The sequence below is a fragment of the Podarcis filfolensis genome (assembly GCF_964270895.1).
Source record: "Podarcis filfolensis genome assembly, chromosome: 9".
Lineage (NCBI taxonomy): Eukaryota > Metazoa > Chordata > Lepidosauria > Squamata > Lacertidae > Podarcis > Podarcis filfolensis.
The window spans coordinates 33,924,236-33,944,838 of NC_139610.1; the positions used below are offsets into that span (position 1 = coordinate 33,924,236).

The 20,603-nt window shown below is 40.1% G+C and overlaps 1 protein-coding gene across 2 annotated transcripts in view; it reads left to right on the forward strand.

Annotated features, from left to right (window-relative positions):
* SPOCK3 (SPARC (osteonectin), cwcv and kazal like domains proteoglycan 3) overlaps positions 1-20,603 on the forward strand; it is a 122,758-nt gene that overhangs the window by 42,053 nt on the left and 60,102 nt on the right. Inside the window, exon 4 of one of the 2 annotated variants that reach the window (XM_083631285.1) lies at positions 12,365-12,479. The exons of the other annotated variant lie outside the window; for it this stretch is intronic. Within the exon in view, the coding sequence (XP_083487411.1) occupies positions 12,365-12,479 (115 nt within the window). The remainder of the gene's footprint in view (positions 1-12,364; positions 12,480-20,603) is intronic. 2 annotated transcript variants of the gene reach the window in all.

Consider the following 20,603-nt stretch of genomic DNA (forward strand, 5'->3'; position numbering starts at 1 on the left):
GATTGGTATAGTCAAGCTTGAATGGGAGACTATATATTTGAATAGCTGCTGAGAGGTTTTGGTTTGGATAATTGTTCAAGATTGTATGTGCTAGAGGAATATATTATGGTCTTAAGGGTGGTTCTTGTTTGCTTGCTAACATACTTGTAGCAAGTAATTTTTTTTTCAAATTTTGCATTCGATTGAATGCATTTATTTCTCAGCTGCAGTGTCAGACTGAGTTTCCATTTTTAATACCACATGGTGTTCATCTGTACTGTCATAAGATGGTTTAGGGTGAGATGAGGAAGCTGGAATTCTGCTTCTTGAGCTAGTAGTTTCTTGGCAGATCATTTGGGAGATTCTATAGATGTACAGAAGATGATAAATATTTAAAATATTTAAAATGCCATATTTGCACTTCTTTTTTTGGCTTGCTGCTGCCAAATGCCATTCAACTGACAATTTAAGGAGGACATAGATCCTCCCCTAACAGTCATACAACAAATTTTTCCAACTCTCCTAATCACTGTTTGTCCATAGTTAATAATAATAACAACAATCTAACAAAATAAACCATTTCATGTTGTCCTATTTAACATAATAATGAAAAAAAAAGGTAAAGTGATGGTATGGAGCTATTCTCCCCACCACCACTGAAGGTGAACTTTGTATTGCGTCTTGTTTTAACTATGATGATTCTTTGAGAACATTTTAGATGGCCACCTGTATTTCTTTTATACTAAAAATGTGTTGCCCCCTTCCAACCCTTTCCCTGCCTTCCCAAGGAGCTGGGTAAGCTAGGTGCAGGGCTTTGGGAAGGAAGTGCAAGGGCTCTGGCAGAGTCCTAGAGCCCTTCTAATCTCCTTTCCAAAGCCAGGCAAGTACTGACTAGGCTTTGGGAAGGAGGCAGACAGACATGTTCTCAGCTCAGCACCCTGTGCGGGGGAACAAGTCACGCTGCCCTAAATCCACCTCTGATTGTAGCAGTCTCACAGTGCAAGAAATTGAGAGTGTTGGTATACTCATTCCATAGGCTGTGCACACAGGGAAGCTTGTCTCTTGCACTGCTGTACTGTGTTAAAGCTGATAATCAACTCTGAAGCCAAAAGTATATTGTGTCTGTCATGAAAATCAGCATGTATTTTTTGTCGTATAAGTCCTTTCCACATGAAATTGGCAGAATATAAGTTCTGGGCTAAACATCTACAGACATTAGTAACTAACTAACCATGTAAACTTTTTCTGGGCGGGGGAAGCAGTTTAACCCTAGCCACCTAGTCTTTCCAATGGGGTAGAATTGATTGGAAAAGCTGTATAAGTAAGCACACCACTAAATTACAAGGCACCCACCAAATACCATTTGACAATTCACAACACGTGTTTGAGGACTACCTGGAATGTAGAGTTGTGGAAGACTGGCATAAAAGGGATAGATACATAGATGTATATTTCAGTGCTTGACCCCACATGTCATGAAAAAGTTAGAGATGCTAAGTTAGTAACATATATTTATTGAATTTAGATAGTGGTGGAACTTTTTTTAAAAAAAATTCCTTGAAGACTGAAGATGAAAATAATTGAATCCAGGAGCTCTCCACAGACCGCTCTTGGTACTTATGAACCTAACCAGCTGAACAAAATTAGATTTTAGGAGATTGACGACTTCAACAAATTTACACAATGTGTTTATAGAAATATCATTTTATTTACTTTTCACATGGGATCCAGATGTTCTTTTGGTTTCCATTCTCAGAATGGTAGTGTGGACAGAGTAGCTGAAGAAGATTATTGAAACACACACACACACACACACACACACACACATATATATATATATATATATATATATATATATATATATATATATTGTTATTTCCGCTCTGCATGTAACATCATGTAAGTGGCATCTGATGGATGTTGCATCAAGTCCAAAGTCAACAGAGGCCTTAAACAGACTTTCATTTGATTGCTGGAAGACCTTCCAACAAGATAGCTTACGTTTATCAGGAAAACAACCAGTGGTATCACAGTTGGCAAAAGATATGAAAACCAGGTTGTGTATGTACCCTGTAACTCTTTACTCATCATAAATAGGATGAAGAGGACCTTGCCTTTTCCTCTTACTGGTGCCACCATTGCAGGATGTTGGTGGTCATAGTATGGGTCTCATTGAAGTAATAGTACCAAAACATCTGATTCAGGAAAGTGAATGTTGACTAAGGAAGCACCTTGTAAAGTTGCATCAATTGCATGAACCATCAGTTTTAGCATCAGCTTTTGCTATCAGCTGCTTCTTGTGTTCTCTCTTGGTGGATCAGTTGACAATGAGTAGCTGCCACTGCTGTTCACCGTGTTCCAACCAAAAGTCATCTTTTGTCAAACTTGTCAGTGATGTTGTGTGCCAAGTATACTGTTAAACTCTGCTTTTGTCTGCATGTTTGACAGCAACATTTTTGTGAGACATTTCTGATCTCTGTGCTGCATGCAGTTGCCACATTTGGTCCGGGTGACATTTCGGCAATGCTGGAAGGCCCTATCTATCAACCAGAACTTCATCATAGGAACCATAATGGGACTGTAATTGCTGCTTAAGGAAATGCTTGGCAAATTCCTGACATGCATGTATGAATGGGGGCTGATCAAAGCTTTGCAGCAATTCAATACTATTATAAACTGAAACCAGCATTTGTTACAGAACTTGTGCATTAGTACCTGCTAGTCCACCCACATGAAATTGCAAAAAGGTCACTTTTATTTGTTGAGATAAGAAGCCCACCATCAGCTGTGACATGCACATTTCTTATGAAATTAACTTGAAGAAGCCATTCATAAATTAACCTGGAATATTCTGGGCATCTTTCCACCTCCATACATTTAGATTTTTTTTTTGTTACTGCCTATATAAAGCTAATGCAATAAGTGGCAAATGCAGTCTAAATTCAGACTGTTAGATGGGTAAAAATGCAAAAGCCAATGAATGGTGTGAATTCTTCTTCTTTATGTAGAGGTTTATATTAATATTTAACCACCTGTGCATTAGAATAAAAGTTATTTCACATTCTGTATGGCTACTATTTTCCTAATTCTGCACCGTAACAAAAAAGTATAGCATTCGTTTAGGCAGTGGGGTTTGTTTGTTCACCAGTTTTATCTGAGGGATGTTTGTGAGCTGGAAGGCATTGTTGGTTATGCACTATTTTTCAATATATAGTCATAGAAGATGGGTGAAACATATTTAGATCAATTTCCTTGTTCATGTGACCATATGTGCAAAACATATTACCCCGGTTTACTCTTAGAAGGTAGAGGCTTTCAAAGCTTAGCGGGAGTGCTATAGTGAATAAAATTACAATACAAAGTCACTGAAGTAATTTCTGAGGTATGGACTCTCTTTCCTTTGCTCAATAGAAATACCCCGGAGGATCAGTGAACTATTTTCATGTAACAGATAAGATATGAAATGACATTTCCGTGGAGGATGGGTACCCTGCAGGTATTGTTGTGTTAGTAGATACCATTTATAATGCTTTTCATCGGCCACTCTAATCCATAGCACTTGGCTTTTACAGTATATATACTGTTATCTAGGCATTCAACCAAAAATAGGAATGAGGCAATTTCAGTCTCTTGTATGTTATGCTTTCGTGAACTATTCCTGCTTTTATCAGTTCACTTATGATATAATTCCAGTGCCTACAGGTTTGCATTAAAGGTTGCATACACGTTAAGTTCAGTATTCTGTTTGTACCTATTTAATTTTGTGTTCTTATTATATATAATAAAATTAACATACGCTGTGCTAAAAGTACACTTGTGTTTGATGATTAAGATGTATGTTTCTAGAGTGAAATGAGCATCGCTCAGCGGTAGAGCTCATGTTTTGCATACCAAAGTTTCCAGATTCATTCCCCACTATGCCTAGGTAGGATGGAGAAAGTTGAGTGGAACTCTGGAAAGCTGCTGCTACTCAGTGTTTATAATATTGAATTAGATGGATCAAATGTCTGAGTTAGTATAAGGCAGTTTCCTATGTTTTCCAAGGGAAAGGCATGCTTTATGATCTGATATGGATATGGATATCTCATAGATCTCATAGAATCATAGTTGGAAGGGCACCTGAATATGCAGCTGTCCCTTATGGAGATCAAACCTGCAACCATGGCATTGTCAGCACCACATTTTAACCAACTGAGCTATCTCTAAAATGAAGAATTTCTAAAGATACAGTTCATTTTAGTGGTGGTGATGGTAGATCAAAATATTTCTGTGTAATTGTTAAAAGTGCTGATGTTTTTTTCAGCATATTCCTGTGTAGCACACCCAGCCTCTTCAAGTGTGGTTGTTTAAAATTAATTTATATGCTTAAGACATTCAATAATTTGATGTGTCTTTACCTTATCAAGTCAACTTTGTTATCTTTCTAAGCTTACCTATTTAGTTGTTTTTGCTAGAAGCTCTGTGAACTTCCTACTTTTATGTAAGTTAAGCTGTGTTTGAGAAGTTGTGGCTTGTTTCAGTAAAGCTGTAGCAGAGTTAATGTAGGACACAGATTTTCCTCCCCCCCCCCCCAAGCCACAATAGTTCGACAAAGGTAGAAGCCACAGAAAATCAATCTGATCTCTATTGACTGCCATGGGACAAAGTATATTATGCAAAATGTAAAAGGAGTGGAGGAAGAGAAGCTTCTACCTTAATAGGGGCCCCACTACTTTCTCTTATGGGGAAGAAAGTCTGCCAGTTGCTCCTTTGCAGGGAAGGAGGAAAATGAGGCACATGGTAGGGATAGAGCTATCCACTGCTGCTGATGCTGAGTGCTTGACTGCTACCAGTAGGGACCTCATGCAGTTTGTCTTCCTCCATAGCTTTCAATAACAGATGCTGACACTACACAGGTACTATCAGCCACACTGACATCCCAGACAGCTTCCTTTCAAGGGAGCATTACAACCACTTTTTATTATTACTCAAACAATTAAGTGATTTGCAAGATAAAGATTTATTATTATTTATTGGAAAAACAGAGAAATTATTTTCAGTTGTCCTATTCCAAATACTAGCTTGCTTATTTATTATTATTATTATTATTATTATTAATAAAATATATAGATAAATAGCATAATCTTAATGTGGAAATGAATAAATCTCCACACAACTAGGAAAGTTACGTCACGGACTGGTTTGACTGACCGACTCTTAGCTGTTCTTGATTGATTTCCATTTCTAATATATAACAAATCTTAATAACTTGTGTTGTGTTGTGGTTTAAGCTTCCCTTTTCTGGTTGTTCTAGAAGACAAACCAGTTGCTAACTTAGCTGCTATTAGGAAAGTGCACTTACTTACTTACATTTCTTATTATTATGACATTGAAATTAGGTTATTCTGCAATGTATCCCGCACCACAAGAACCATATTATCTTGAAAAATATAGTCTTTACATGTTTGAATGATCTTGATAATCAACACTCAACTCTGATGTATTGACTATGTTCATTTCATTAAGTGCTGCTGGACACTCTCAAAGATTCCTACTAAAGTTTCTCATAGTGAATTATGATCAGTGTCTAAAGCACCATGAAATCATAACATGCACAGTTTCAGAAGCTGCACCATAATTAAAATTCTTCTAGGGGTGCTTCACACTACTAAGGATTCAGCTAGATTGGTAAAGAAAAAGTGTTTTATATGCATTATAACACCAGATAGTGCTGTGGAGTTCCGCTTTTGCCAACATGATTTCTCATACAAAGTTTAACAATGCTTTTTCCTGAAATACTTATTTGATGTGTCTAGATCGAGCCTAAATTTATCTCCATGAATATGTAAATACTTGGAAGAAGCTTACTGAAAGATGTATTCAGATAAATATTAAGCTGCTGCAGATCTGTAGATACTGGCATGTCTCCAGAGACCAGTTGGGTCTTCCTAGAGTATGTTGAGAGAGAGAGGGAGAGAGGGAGAGAGGGAGCGTGCATGCATGGAAACTGTAGTTGCTGCACAATTTCCTGGAAGAAAAACCATCAAAACAGATTCATTTGTCTGCAAAGATTCTTGTTGAAGAATAGAGTATGAGTCAAGCGGCAAAGTATTCCTGAACTCTTTGGGAAAGTTTCTCACTTCTACGTAAAATTAAATATAGGGGAATGCATGCACAAATACAAACACACCATCTATACTTTGAACAAATGAAATGCTTATGGAAATAAGATTTCTAGTGGAACAAGCAATAGACTGGTTCAGATTATGCTGTAACCCATGTGTAGAAGCTAAACATCATAAGTAAGTTGGGTTGTGTCCTGTTCATCAAGCAGGATTTCATTTCCACTGGCCCTGTGGACATTAACTAGTTTGCAAAGTTTGCATACAGAGTGTAACACCGCTAGATCTGAAGCAGACAGTAGTACCACAAACCTTATGCATTAATGACTAGTATATACACAAGGCCAAATGTGAAAATCTGGTGATCCCAAATTCTTTCCTCAAGTTGTGCTCTTTCTGGGTTAGTTTGTCCACTGTTGGTCCCCACCCTGCTCTCAGCTTTCACCCGTGGCTCCTAGAAGCTGTCAACATGTGACAGCCAGCAGCCATACCCTGGGAAATAGCTTCAACTGGCTGGCTAAACCAGCTAAGGGTAACCGATGGGTCTCAAACCTTCAGTAAGTTAGGGACTTCCTCTGCATGCAAAGACAGGCTCCTGTACATTGAGTAGATGACACCAATGTTGGGTCCAATGCTCAAGAAGGTGGTTTCTTCATGTGCTGTAGACAGAGAGAGATGAGAGGCAGATGGGCTCATTAACCTGGGAGAGTAGCCCATCTAGTAGAAGGTCCTCAGACCCTGGTAGCTTACAGCTATACACATTTGTGAGAGAGAATCCATACCCACCATAATCCATGTCAAAATCATGGTGCAGTAGAACTTGCTCATAATCCCCATCAGCTGGTGCCCCTCTGAGAACATTGATAGCCTGATCTTTCATGAATTTGTCCAATCCCCATTTCAAAGATGGCTATGTTGATGGTCACACATTCTGATTGAAATTCTGTAGTTTAACTGTGTGAAGAACTAGTTCCTTTTATCTGTCTTAAATCTATGAAAGCTTGACTACATGACCCCAGTATTATAAAAGATGGAGATGAGCTACTGTCTAGCCACATTCAACACACAATGCATGCTTTTATATGCTTCTCCCATATTTTCCCCCTTACTTTGTTTTTTGGTTAAAAACAACAGTTCCTCTCTATTAAGCCTTAACTCCAGATCTTTTATGAACAAGTTTAAAAAGTACTGGTTTCAATTCAGATCCTTGGGGGACACCACTTCTTACAACCCTCCATTGGAAGAACTGATCATTTATTCCCTTTCTTGGCTTCCTGTTCCTTAACCAGTTACTCATATATAAGAAATGTCCCCTTTCCCCACAAGTGCTAAGATTCCTCTGGAGTCTTTGGTGAGGAACTTTCACTGAAAGCCTTTTCAAAGCCACTCCCCATTCTTATTGAGCCTTAGCGATTCACAAAGGTGCTTAATTCCCGACATAATTCTATATGTTGTATGTAGGATGTCTTGCCATTCTATTTGCTTTGCTAAACTCTGGCATATACAGTGGTACCTAGGGTTACAGATGCTTCAGGTTACAGACGCTTCAGGTTACAGACTCCGCTAACCCAGAAATAATACCTCGGGTTAACAACTTTGCTTCAGGATGAGAACAGAAATTGGGTGGCGGCGGTGCAGCGGCAGTGGGAGGCCCCATTAGCTAAAGTGGTGCTTCAGGTTAAGAACAGTTTCAGGTTAAGAACGGCCCTCCGGAATGAATTAAGTTATTAACCCGAGTTACCACTGTATGTGAACTAAAATGTAAATGCATTTGGGAAACTTTTGCTAACTATTAAGTCTAGATTTCATTATGACATAAATTTGACATTTCAGTAATGAACAATAAAAATAATACAGGATGTATTAGTAGAATTCCTACTGAAAGTGCTATTAAAATATCATTTTGCTAAGCAACCCCCACCAATAGCTTAAAGCAAATAACTACAGAAGAACCTAAAGCTATTTAGGCTGCTATATTATACATAGTTTCCCATTTAACGCAAGGCATTTTTGAGTAGACATGCATATGAGTATGTTGTTAGGTAATAAAAGGTAAAGGGACTCCTGACCATTAGGTCCAGTTGTGGCCGACTCTGGGGTTGCGGCACTCATCTCGCTTTACTGGCCGAGGGAGCCAGGGTACAGCTTCCGGGTCATGTGGCCAGAATGACTAAGCCACTTCTGGCGAACCAGAGCAGCGCACAGAAATGCCGTTTACTTTCCTGCCAGAGTGGTACCTATTTATCTACTTGCACTTTAACGCACTTTTGAACTGCTAGGTTGGGAGGAGCAGGAACCGAACAAGGGGAGCTCATCCCGTTCGAACCGCCGACCTTCTGATCGGCAAGTCCTAGGCTCTGTGGTTTAACCCACAGCGCCACCCGTGTCCCTTTATTGTTAGGTAGTTATCTAAAAATCCAGGAAATATCTCCCTCAAAAATACTTTTCTTAAAAGCAAAACAAAACAGTTTTCAGAACTGCAATAGTGGTGCCAGACAGACATTTCTAGGCAAAGATTATAAAGTGGGAGAGCTGAATGAGAGACAATTTTACCCTGGTCCCCTGCAGATTGGACATCTAAGGTATACAATATGAGAAAAGGTATAAAACCATGAGAAAGAGCCTTTTTTGAATATATGTAGGGACTGTGGCAGAAGCGGAGGCTCAGGAAAAGCTCTTACGCCTTTTCCTTGTGCAAATACCTTGCAGAGTAGGCCAGTTGCTTCTTTTAACTACCTGCTAGCTGCTGCCACCAGTTCCCAGTCAGGAGGGAGATCTTAGGCACCCAAGACAAAGACAAGACAAAGGGACTACTCACCACCCACCACTAGAAAGGAAATGGGGGTGGGGAAGGCTCTGCCCCCAGGGATCTCCTGCACCTGCCCACTTTGATTCAGGGTAGCCACACCATCCCCCCAGTGACTGCCTTTGACTCCTACTTAAACCATTGGTTGCTTTGATTCCCTGCGGTCTGTTCGTGATGTAGATAACACCTTCTCCCAAGGTTGAAGTGGGGGGACCATTTTGTGGATTGTATCAGATGCCAAAATGTTTTGGGCTGGCCCTGTGTGGATCTAATGGTTTAGCATGAACTATGTGCTGCCTAGTCAGGGAAAATTGAATGGCAGACCCAATGCTTTTTGTGACAGGGACTAGGAAATTTATGGCCTTTAACGTAAATTGGGTTTAGAAGCCAGTGTAGATGAACCAGTATACATAATTTTTCTTCTATGTGTTCTTCATTCAGTCATGGGTGTCTGTATGAGCTGAAGCTTTAAGTCAGTTTTCAGGGGTGGCCCCACACAAATTAAATACTAATATACTTTTGCTTAAAACTGCTTTAGTTCTACTATAGAAAAGAGATTGCGATTGCACTGTAAGTAAAAAATATGTGATCATACTGCAATCCAACCAGTCACTTGTCACTGCAGTCACTTCCTGTTTTTAGTTGAACAAATGGCATTCATGCTCAAAACATTGTCTCCTATTGAAACTGATATCTGCCCATATGATATTATCAAATCATTGTATACACAGCAAATGGATCACTGAGTATTCTCAGGTTTTATAGGCATGAAATTGTACTGATTTTCAATCTTTCACATAGGTTCTCAGGTACTCTGTTACACATTTGTAAATGTCCATTCTATATTTATTGAAAGGTGGAGTATTTCTAGAATCTATAAAACACCGGGAATGTCCCCGTTTTTTATTTTATTTTGAAAATCATATTGTGACAGTGTTTTATCTAGTGAATAAAGTCTTTGTTGTCACACATTTCTGGAGGTGTGAAAAACACAATACAGAGTGAAATAGCACAGGGCTTCTAAATCTGACAGCTATCTGAGAAAATGTTTGTAATGTTGTTGTTTTTACTTGAATTTAATACAGCCCTGATGCAGTGATTTCTCAGTTGAGTTCAAAGGAATGAAAGCCAAAGCTTATTCAGTGTTTTGTTTCTGTGTAAAATAAAGAACTTCTGACTTTTTACTCAATATTTTCTGATTTCCCATTGACCTTGTTTGCATGCCAAGGTAAACTACCATAACTGGTTTACCGTGAATGCAGATTTTTTATTATTATTATTATTATTATTATTATTATTATTATTATTATCATCATCATCATCATCATCATCATCATCATCTAAACTGCCAGTTCATCCAACGATCACAGGATGATGTACAATATAAAAAGACAAAAATATATACCGTAGTGACAAAACAGTATCCCGCCCCCTGTTTAAAAGGTCACATGGTATTTAATTAGCCAAAGGCATGGGAAAAGAGAAATGTATTTTCCTGGAGCCTAAAGATATGTAACAATGGCACCAGGCAAGTTTCCCTGGGGAGAGCATTCCCTCCCTGGGGAGCCACAGCAGAAAATACACCTTCTCATGTTGCCTCAGATGATGAATGTGAGGTCTGAATGGGTTTCATATGGGGAGAGGTGATCCAGGAAGTATTGTAGTCCTGAGCCACTTAAGGATTTATAAGTCAAAACCAGCATTTTGAATTGGGCTCCAAAATTAATTGGCAGCCAGTGAAGTTTGGCCAGGATTGCTGTTAAGTGCTGAAACTGTATTGCCCTGGTGAGCGACCTGTATAACAGAAGTCTCATGTATAACACATTGCAGGAACCTAACCTAGAGGTTATCAGAGCATAGACAAGTTAGGCTATTCATGTCCAGATAGGAGCACAGCCGGGCCACCAGCCAAAGCTGATGGAAGACACACTATGCCAACAAGGCCACCTGAGCCTCAAACAACAGCTGTGGATCCAGAAGGAACCCAAGGCTGCGTACCTGCTCCTTCAAAAGCAGGCCGTATCCCATCTGATCCAGTGAACCACCCACTAACAGTGCCTCAGACCTCTCTGAACTGAGCTTCAGTTTATTGGCTCCAATCCAGTCTCTCTCCTGGTAGAGATCATCATACAGGGCAACCAAAGCAGTTTCTGTGCCAAAACCCTAGCTCATATAGATCTAGAAAACCAGTTTCCTCCAAGAGCACCTAGATCTGTTCCGTGACTACCACCTCAAGAAGCTTGCCTAAGAAGGGGAGGGTGGCAACTGGCTGGTAATTACTGGCCCAGCCACCTGTCCCCTCTCTGCTAGTTTTTATCAGCCAAGAGGGGCAAGAGTCCAGAACACTAGTGGTCACCCTGACTGATCCAAGCATTTTATCCTCATTGTTGAGCCTTACTAACTGAAACTCATCCAACACAACAGGATTAGACAGTGCTCTAGACACCCCTTGAGATTCATCTGCTATAACAGCGGAGTCAAGGTCCTGCTAGATGCAAGTGATTTTATCTAGTCAGCTTTGCTTCTCCATGCTAGCGCCACCATCCTTGACTTAGCGTTACTTCCAAAGTGCAGTTCTGTAGCCAACGTTTGTTCTTAAGGTTGTGGTTTGTTTGAGCAAAACAAAACTATGATCCCCATTTTGGAATAAACTCAAGTCAGGAATCATTCCCTATGCTAGCAGGGAAGAGCAAAACAGGCAACTGGTGTGGTCATGGTATACCATGTGAGATTTGAACTGGGCCATAGTCACATAGTCACATTTCAACCCTTTTAAACCCTGTGCATAAAATACTTCTCAAACCACAAGGTGCCACCTGAGTCAATCAGGTGTTTGAATTTAGAAATTACTGCATTCTAAGGTTATGCATCCCATAATGTGGTAAATCTCACTATATTATGTTGCTTTTAACACAAGTTAGAACAAGGTGGTACAAGTTAGTACCTGTCTTTTTGAGTTTCTGTCTACTGATAATTTATGCAACCAATTCAAATATTGATCTTCACATGGTGAAAAATGTGCCCATATACAAGTAGTGCTCCCATCCAATCAAGTTTCTATCCTTGGCAGTCAACAGGTGATGCAAGTGTCAGATGTGATAGCTATGTTTATCAGGTGAAAAACAAGTTCCTATGAATCTGTGCCCATGGAAGTTTATGTACTACCTGGGCATCAAAGCAATGACAACAAAGACCAAACTAGAAACCTTAACAGCAAGAAATTAGGATGCAGTTGATTGAGCACACAATCAGCCATACATAGGTGTTATTATGTGTGCTTGTGTGCTAGACTACACACTTTATTGTAATGCAGATTTCTTTTTAAAAAAGTATTGGTTTAATGTAACATGAAATGCATTTAAGAGCCCCCAGTAAGGCATTCATAACTCTACTGTGTGCAACAATTGAGTTGGCTTATAATTACTGTACATCTGTAGAAAAGGATTATTTAAAAAAATATTCTCCTAATTGTTTTTAGCTTTAGACCCAGCTAAAGATCCATGCTTAAAGATGAAATGTAGTCGTCATAAGGTATGCGTTGCTCAAGACCAACACACAGCTGTTTGCATTAGCCACCGGAGACTTACGCACAGGTAAATATCTCCATATTATTGATTAGTTAACAGTAACAAGGTCTGTAACTATGGAATTTTGCTAACTGACGCATTTTCATCGCATCTCATAGCTGAGGTAAAAATATGTGACAGTGTATATATTCGTGAACTTTCTATGTATAAAAGAATCCTTCATGGCCTTCATGAGCTACACATCTTTAAAAAACTTACTTTGTTATAATTCTAGGGTAAACCATAGTTAAGCAATGGTGTGTGCAGCATCATTTCACTACTCCCTTCCTGGAGCAGGAAAGCAAACCATAGAATGCTGTTACATTTGAACCAGTACTTTGATTTGATACTCCCAAGCAAACCATGATCAGAAGCTAGGAACAAACAAATCTGCTTAACTGTGGTTGGTGGGCGGCATTGCTTCTGAACATAGCCAGTGAATTGCTGTCAAAATGGCCATATTTATGCCAATTATATACCAAGCAGTTCCAAAGTAACTGTTCCTGTCCCAAAAATGCACTTCTGAAAGCGATGCTCCCCCCTTTTTTTATTTGCATGCAAACATGCATCTGTGTGCATGAATGCACACATTCCTCTGCAGAAAGTCCAAAGTTTCATGTGGTGGTCTGTTCTGAAAAGTGTACATGCATATTTCTGAACTGGTCAGACTGTTAATGGTTAAATTTATACTATCATTTCATACAAATAGAAAGTGTTAATTGTATCATCAATAGTGCAGCTGTTATTCTCTCCTCTGGGGAGTAGCAAAAAAAAAGAAAGAAGTACCACACTATGTGGGCGTAAACAAACACAGGGAATTCCTTATTCGCATCTCATTTCCAAGGATTTTGTGCAAACAGCAGTGGGCAGGCAGGATGATCTGTACTGTCATATCTCTCCCAAGACTGCTGGGACAGCTTTTTTACCACCACTTGGTACTTACTGTCTTATTCTGATGAATGTTGCCTAGGAGCAAAACAGTGAAAAATCTGACCTGTTGTTGCCTCCCTCGATGCTGCCTAGAGTGAGACAGATAGCTCAGACAGGTGATGGTGAGGTATCAAACACAGTTGTCCATGTTCCTCCTGTTCTTAGTGTGTGTTCCAAAGTGTGTGTTACTCTGAGGGCTCCCTTATTATGTAACAGGTGAGAGCCACCCCAGTGTCGGGATGCCATGCAGTAAAATCCTGGGTATATAGGGAGTATTTCAGTTTAAGAAGATTAATTGTGGATGGTTGGGGAGAGGAGGAAATACAACAACTGAGTAAAAAAAAGATGAACGCTGCTGTATTCATTGTGCCACAGCAAAGCACTAAAGCATATCAGTTTGTCAATTAATCATGCATAATTCAAATATGCATTTTAATCATTGTTGTTTTTTCCTTATAATTCTGGAAACTATGTTCATGTAATGGTGTTTCCTTGCTGTTCAGCATAGTATACTTACTGAGCAGATGGATAATACGTATAACAGCAAAAGTTGTGAGATGTCAAGTGTAGTTGCATAGCTACTGGAGTTTCTAAAGCTGTGCATTGCATATTGGAGAGAGGACCAGATGCCATTTTTCTACCAGATTCTCTTGAAAAACAGGGTTATACTTGAGGCCACAGAGGTGTCTATCAAGTTATGTTAATGGTTCCACTGTTGTTCATAGTAACAATTATGCATTTAAATGTATTCTTGTATTCTGTTGCTTTTCATTTGATAGATTTCCCTCCAGTAATGCAGCTGTTCTATCAAAAATAAAACAACAACAAAAACTCCTTTCAATTTAAGGGAGCACATTTTCTTGCCAAATTCAGAAGTTTATGCTATCATTGGTGGCTGGTATGGTACAGTTCTCAAAATAGATAGTTTTAATTGAGTGCATCTGCACTGCTTAGGAAAGCATACCTTTTTATAATTTTTCCTTACTTCACAAAAATATAGCTTGTGTTGATAAATCAAAGATTTAATAGAATTAAGCACAATTGGTCATCAGGAATCTTTATTCCTAATAAACAGACACCTGGACCATTCAGCACTAAATAGATTGAAATGAGTAGGAGGCAAAACATATTTTTCCTTATATGGAATGCAAAGTCATGGGAATCTATTGTAGGCCAGCCCACCTGTAACATGTAAGGTGGAAGACATCCCTGTTAGGTTGCTGACATCACTGTTAGATTGCAACAATGGTAGATGGGCGGGGGAGAGCAGGAGCGCTCAGCTATCATGCGCCATTAATATTAAATACTGCATATCGATTAGTGCCCGCCTCTTTTCCAGAAGGGATTTAGGGCAGATGAATTTGGGTAGAGCACTTGTGCCTTGCGATCCCACATCTGAATACTTCTGAGGTAGAGCACTTTAAGCATTTGATTGCATTGGCTGATATATTTTTCGAAAATGTATGGCTTGAGTGTTGAAATACTTTGTTTCTTAGGATAGAGTTACAGTTGTAACGAGCTATTTGTGATGTAATTTTAAGGTGAAATACAGACACACAAATACATGCTTTTAATATGATTATACCAGAGGTTTTCAACCTTTTTGAGTCCATGGCTTCCTTGACCAACTACATTATTTCTGCGGCTCCCCTGTGAGGAAACACATTCCAAAGCCTCAGAAGCCAATTTATGTCACCTCTTGACTGCAGCTGGCAGTCCTTCCCCCCTTTTAGAACACCCTCCCATGTGGAGTGATCCTTCAGCCTCCTCTCCCCTCTCCTTGTGAGTCCTCCGCACAGCTGCCCCTGGTCTCTGAGCCTTCTCCCCTCACCCCAACGAGAGGTGCCTCCTCAAGCCGTCTCACAGGGGCCTGGGAAGAGGATTCCCCCAGCCTTAGTGGCCCAATAGAGACTGGCTGAAGGTGAATGTGCGGCCACCATCTTACTCACCTTCGGAGGCAGGAGGTGGCAGCAGCAGGCGCCGCTGGGCGTACATGGTGGAAAAATTCCCTTTTGGCGCTAGACACTCAGCTCCCAGGCAGGCATTGCACTTAGCAAGCACAGGTAAGGCCAGTGTAGTGCCTGCCTGCCTGCCTGCCTGGCCTCCCAATTGTTGGTCCATTCCCAACAGCAAGGGCTGGCTGATTGACTGGCTGGGCTCCCTCAGCCATCTGCTTGCCGCCTCAGCTCCTGGCAAGCAGCACCCCCTGGCCAGCCCCAGACACACCAATCAGCTGGAGAGGTTGGAGCTGAGCAAGCCTTTGGGAGGCAGAGGTGCAAGAGGGCATCAGAAGAGGGAGGGAAGGAAAGAGGGATGGAGGTCAGTGTTGCCTGCGGCATCCTTGACCATCATTCAAGTCACCCCAGGGTGCCACGGCACACTGGTTGAAAACCACTGGCTTATACTCGTCAGGCTTTCATTTATTTTTTAGTTTGATTAGAGATTTTGACAATCTGTGTGCTTTTGCACATACCCGTGAAATATTATGATATAATTATAATAATAATAATAATAATAATAATAATAATAATAATAATAATAATTTATTATTTATACCCCACCCATCTGGCTGGGTTTCCCCAGCCACTCTGCGTGGCGTCCAGCAAAATATTAAAATACAATAGTCTATTAAACATTAAAAGCTTCCCTAAACAGGGCTGCCTTCAGATGTCTTCTAAAAGTCTGGTAGTTGTTTTTCTCTTTGACATCTGGTGGGAGGGCGTTCCACAGGGTGGGTGCCACCACCGAGAAGGCCCTCTGCCTGGTTCCCTGTAACTTGGCTTCTCTCAGCGAGGGAGCCACCAGAAGGCCCTTGGCACTGGACCTCAGTGTCCGGGAAGAACGATGGGAGTGGAGACGCTCTTTCAGGTATACTGGACCAAGGCCATTTAGGGCTTTAAAAGTCAGCACCAACACTTTGAATTGTGCTTGGAAACGTACTGGGAGCCAATGCAGCAATGCAATGTATTTAGCAATGCAAGGCTGAGCAATGAAATTCAGCTTTGGTTAATCCTTTCATGATATTTAATGGGTAGATTTTAGAGAATCCTATCACAGGTTAGGTTTCTTCCCATTGACAAGTACTACTTCAAAGAACAGGCCATTATGTTTTATTTGCAGTCATCATGTGAATAGCACCCAACAATCTGTAGCCACCTATAATCTCATATCAACACAAACTGAATTGCTTCTTGTTGTAAAGATATTTGTTTTGCTTCAAATATCAGTAATTTTTCTCAGCTTACCTGTTATTTACAAATGCCTTTGAGATCAAACCCACCAACAGATGTAGCAAATTCTAAAAATAGGGCATGCCACGTATATCTTATCAAACTGACCTTGCTACCCTTTTGACATTAATAGCAGCCTTCTGATTCAATGTACATGTGGCATTGTAATGAATCAGAATCGTGAAGGGGGAGTGCGAGGGAGCCCCGACTGTATATCTTTTATCTTTTAGAATTGATTGCCAGACTACGTAAATCCCAGAAAGTTGAGAACTTTTAAATCTTATCTTCATTTATTGCACTTCTTAATTTTGGAACTGAAAGAATTAATAGTATTCCAGAAAGCAGCGAGAATTGCTTTAAAATCGGCTATTGGATCTGCTTCATTTGCTTATCCTATTGACCTTAGCTTTGGGTATATAGCTATAGCTAAGGAGTTCTTTTTACCCCTAAAAAATTGTTTAGGGGTATTCTCATTTTCCTACACATATTAAAATACTGCCCCTCAATCAGGCCAAAGTTAGACTCACAAAATGTTTAGGGGTATGCGTACCCCTGCATTCCCCCAGGAAAAAAAGCGCTAGCTATAAGGCCTGGTAAGGAGGGGGGTGGAATGTAGACAGAATGGAGTGAAAATCCATTAATTTTGTTTTTATGGTGCTTTCCCCAATTTCCTCCCTAAGCTATTCCTGATTTGTGTGCTGTAGTAACATGGGGAAAAACATTTCCCTTTCAGCTTTCAGGGGTGATCAGCTCTGTGCCCTGAAGCATGGTATTTGGTTACCCTTGTCTGTGATGGATGATGTGACAGAAGGCTGGAAAAAAATCTGAAGTGTTATAGAGCTGCAGTAGTGGCTCCATTATACACAATACACAGAACAATATCACTTATTCAAGCTGTTCTTTGGCACTGCATCTTCAAGACAGAAGTCCCTCTGTGAGTGACATTGTTTCACGTTAGTATTTCCCCCCCCCCCCCGAGACTTCACTTAAAGCATAGTGCTTTGGAAGATGCTTGATAAAAACAAACAAACCTTATCTCTTGAGTAATTCGTGTTAAGAAATCATATCAGGAAGGCAGTAAATGTGTTGAGATAAGTAGCTATGTTGAGATAAGTAGTCTTGGAGTTGGGGTGATATGAAAAATTCACCTAATAAGATATGTTTGATAGGTTCATATAGCTTGATTTTCTGTGGAACAATTTATGGGTTAGAGAACAAGGAAGGATACATTTCTTAGTTTGGATAATGGGTGGGCTCCCAGTAACAAATTAATATTCTCTCTCTCATCCCCCTTCTTTTGCCTTTTAGTAGCATCAGCAACAAAATAAATTAGCACAGAAAAAGAAACATAAAGTAAGCATTGATTTATTGGTTTGCCCATGACAGTCTGACCCTTTGTCACCAAATGCTTAATGTACTGAAAGTGAATTCATAGGGGGCAGATGCTCCCCTAATTGTTTGAGAATGAGACTGTTTTGTTAGTAATTGGAAGGAAAGTTGGGTTGGGAGAAACAAAGAGTGCACTTGCTGAGTCTTTGGATGGATCTACACATAGGAAAAAAACCACTATAAACAAGTCATAAATTGTTATAATAAAGAAAAAATGCTATGTAAAATCACATATAAAAGATTTGAGCTCTACAGGACCATCTGGTGTTGCATGTTTATAATGCATTCAAAACGCTGTTTTTTTGACTAATGTAACTGAGTCCTTAAGTGCTGAGTAAATATTGCATAGGATTTCACTGTAAGCTATTTATAGGATATCTAAAGGTTTTCAGATATTCGTTGAATACTGAACACAGAGTGCAGTCCAGAAGGATTTGCGTTATATGCATTCATACCAGAAAGATTCTGTAATGGAATAATGGGTTTGTGCTGTACCAAAGGACTATATGGCGTGGATCAGAACACATAGGTAGCTTGCTTAAAATTGCTGCGAAGTGAACTCTGAGAAAATATGATTATACACAGAAAGTATTAAGTTTAAAGAACATTGAAGAGTTTTGAATTGAATTGAATTTATTATGGTCCCAGACCAGACTCACATACCATACTAAACAAATCAAAAACACAATAAAATTAAATTTAAATTAACAATCAATATAATGATAAACAGTACAATTATGGCAGCAGTTAAAATATGGTTTAAGTCTTAATCTCTCCAATATTATCTATAATTTGCTTCTAAGGCCATAGTCTTTATAATAGCACAGCTTGTTCCCTAAGTTTTATGGCAACCACACAAAATTTGGCCACCTTTAAGGTGATCTCTGGATCATTGTCCTCTATCAGAAATTTTAAAGGTTTGGGCCCACTTGGAATTTTCTGTATAACGGGTGATAAAAACCGAGCGTATATCCCTGTAAAAACGGCGTCGTATCAGGACGTGAGAGACAGTTTTCACCTCTATCGCACTGCTGGGGCAAACTCGTTCCACATACGGTTTGTTGGGATACTGCCAGGGAGACAAAGGCCATCACTGCCTCCACGTCGACTCCGGACGATCCATCGGTCTCCCGTAGATGCAGTATCAGCAATTAGCGACACGAGCTTGCAGAACATAGCTTGCCACATTCCAGAGCTCATGCACACTCTATCAGCAGATAATGCACAGCAAAAGTCGCACTCAGGAGAGCATTATTTACAAGTTTTATTCAGCGTTGATCAGAACAAAAAAACATGACTGCCTGCTTCAGTGTCTTCGACACCAAGAGGGAAACGAAAGCAACAGAAAACATAAACATCCTGTGAACAGGAAATACGCAGGCTGTGACACAAACATCCTGCTTCCTTTTAAGGTGCAACAAGGCAGACAGCAGTACGTTGAATTTAGCGAGGGTAAACAGCCGTCTATATTTACCTTAGGTATTTGTAATTTTGACAAATATGTCACTGGGGTAAACCATCTCCCATTATCCTTGATTCCTGGATGCTTATTCATCTTGCTCACATGATGCTGAAGCTCTACATCCATCCCAGATTCGTTGGCGAATTGTTACTCTGGCTTTCTCATAGCTGACAGCTATCAGTGCCTGTAGCGAGAACCCCAAACCTTTTAACTTTCCGTACAGTGTAGATTTCCATTTGGATTGATAGGAATCCAATAGGGTTAAGGGTGCCGACCCAACAGGGGGGGGAAATGAGTTTTAACCAATAATGGATCTTCAAGATCCATATCACAGAGTGCTAACAGGGATTTGACCAAGCTCTAAGCGGACAGCTATATTAGACACGCAAGAGGGGATCCCTAGTAGGGAGCGATAAAACTTGGTCTGGAAAATTTCTAAGGGATCAAAGTTTTGAAAGCTGCAGATCTGAGAGCCATATGTCATTGAAGAGTTTTAAAACTATAAGATCAGCTTTACAAGGAAGGCAATTTCTGAGTTAAGCTGCTTGAAGAAATAGATTCGCAAGCGATGGCTTTCATTTTCTGGATATTGAATTGAACTTGATTTTGTGCTAGGGCTAGTATTTAAAATAATTATTCTGATAGCCTGTGTGTAGGAATTTCCATTGTAAAATGAAGGTGAACAGGTTGGCAAACTTTGGGCGCCCCTTTTCTCTTTCTTTTCACTTTGGGATCAGTTTCTACCTTGAGAAGAAGGGAAGTGTTACCTTATATTTCCACAGGGCCTGCACTCCTGTCAAGTAGACAGAACCTCAGGCAAGTCGAGGTTTGGAGAAGAAGGCTGACCTCTTACTCTCCCTGAGGAAATTGCCTCAGTGGATGGTAGAATGGTGAAGGGGGAGGAAAGGTAGAGGAAGAGAACACAGGAAATGGTGAAACTCTACAGAGCAGCCAGATATCACTGACACATGTGTAGCCAGGGTCTTTTCCACCTTTGCCCACTTGGGCACTTAATACAGCACAACTGCAGACTGGAGAGTCAGTGGTGTGTGTGTGTGTGTTGCCATAGTTCATAGATTTTCTCACTTACCTAGGATACCTCTCCATCTGGCGGCTGGCCTTGAGGGCAAAAGAGATAAG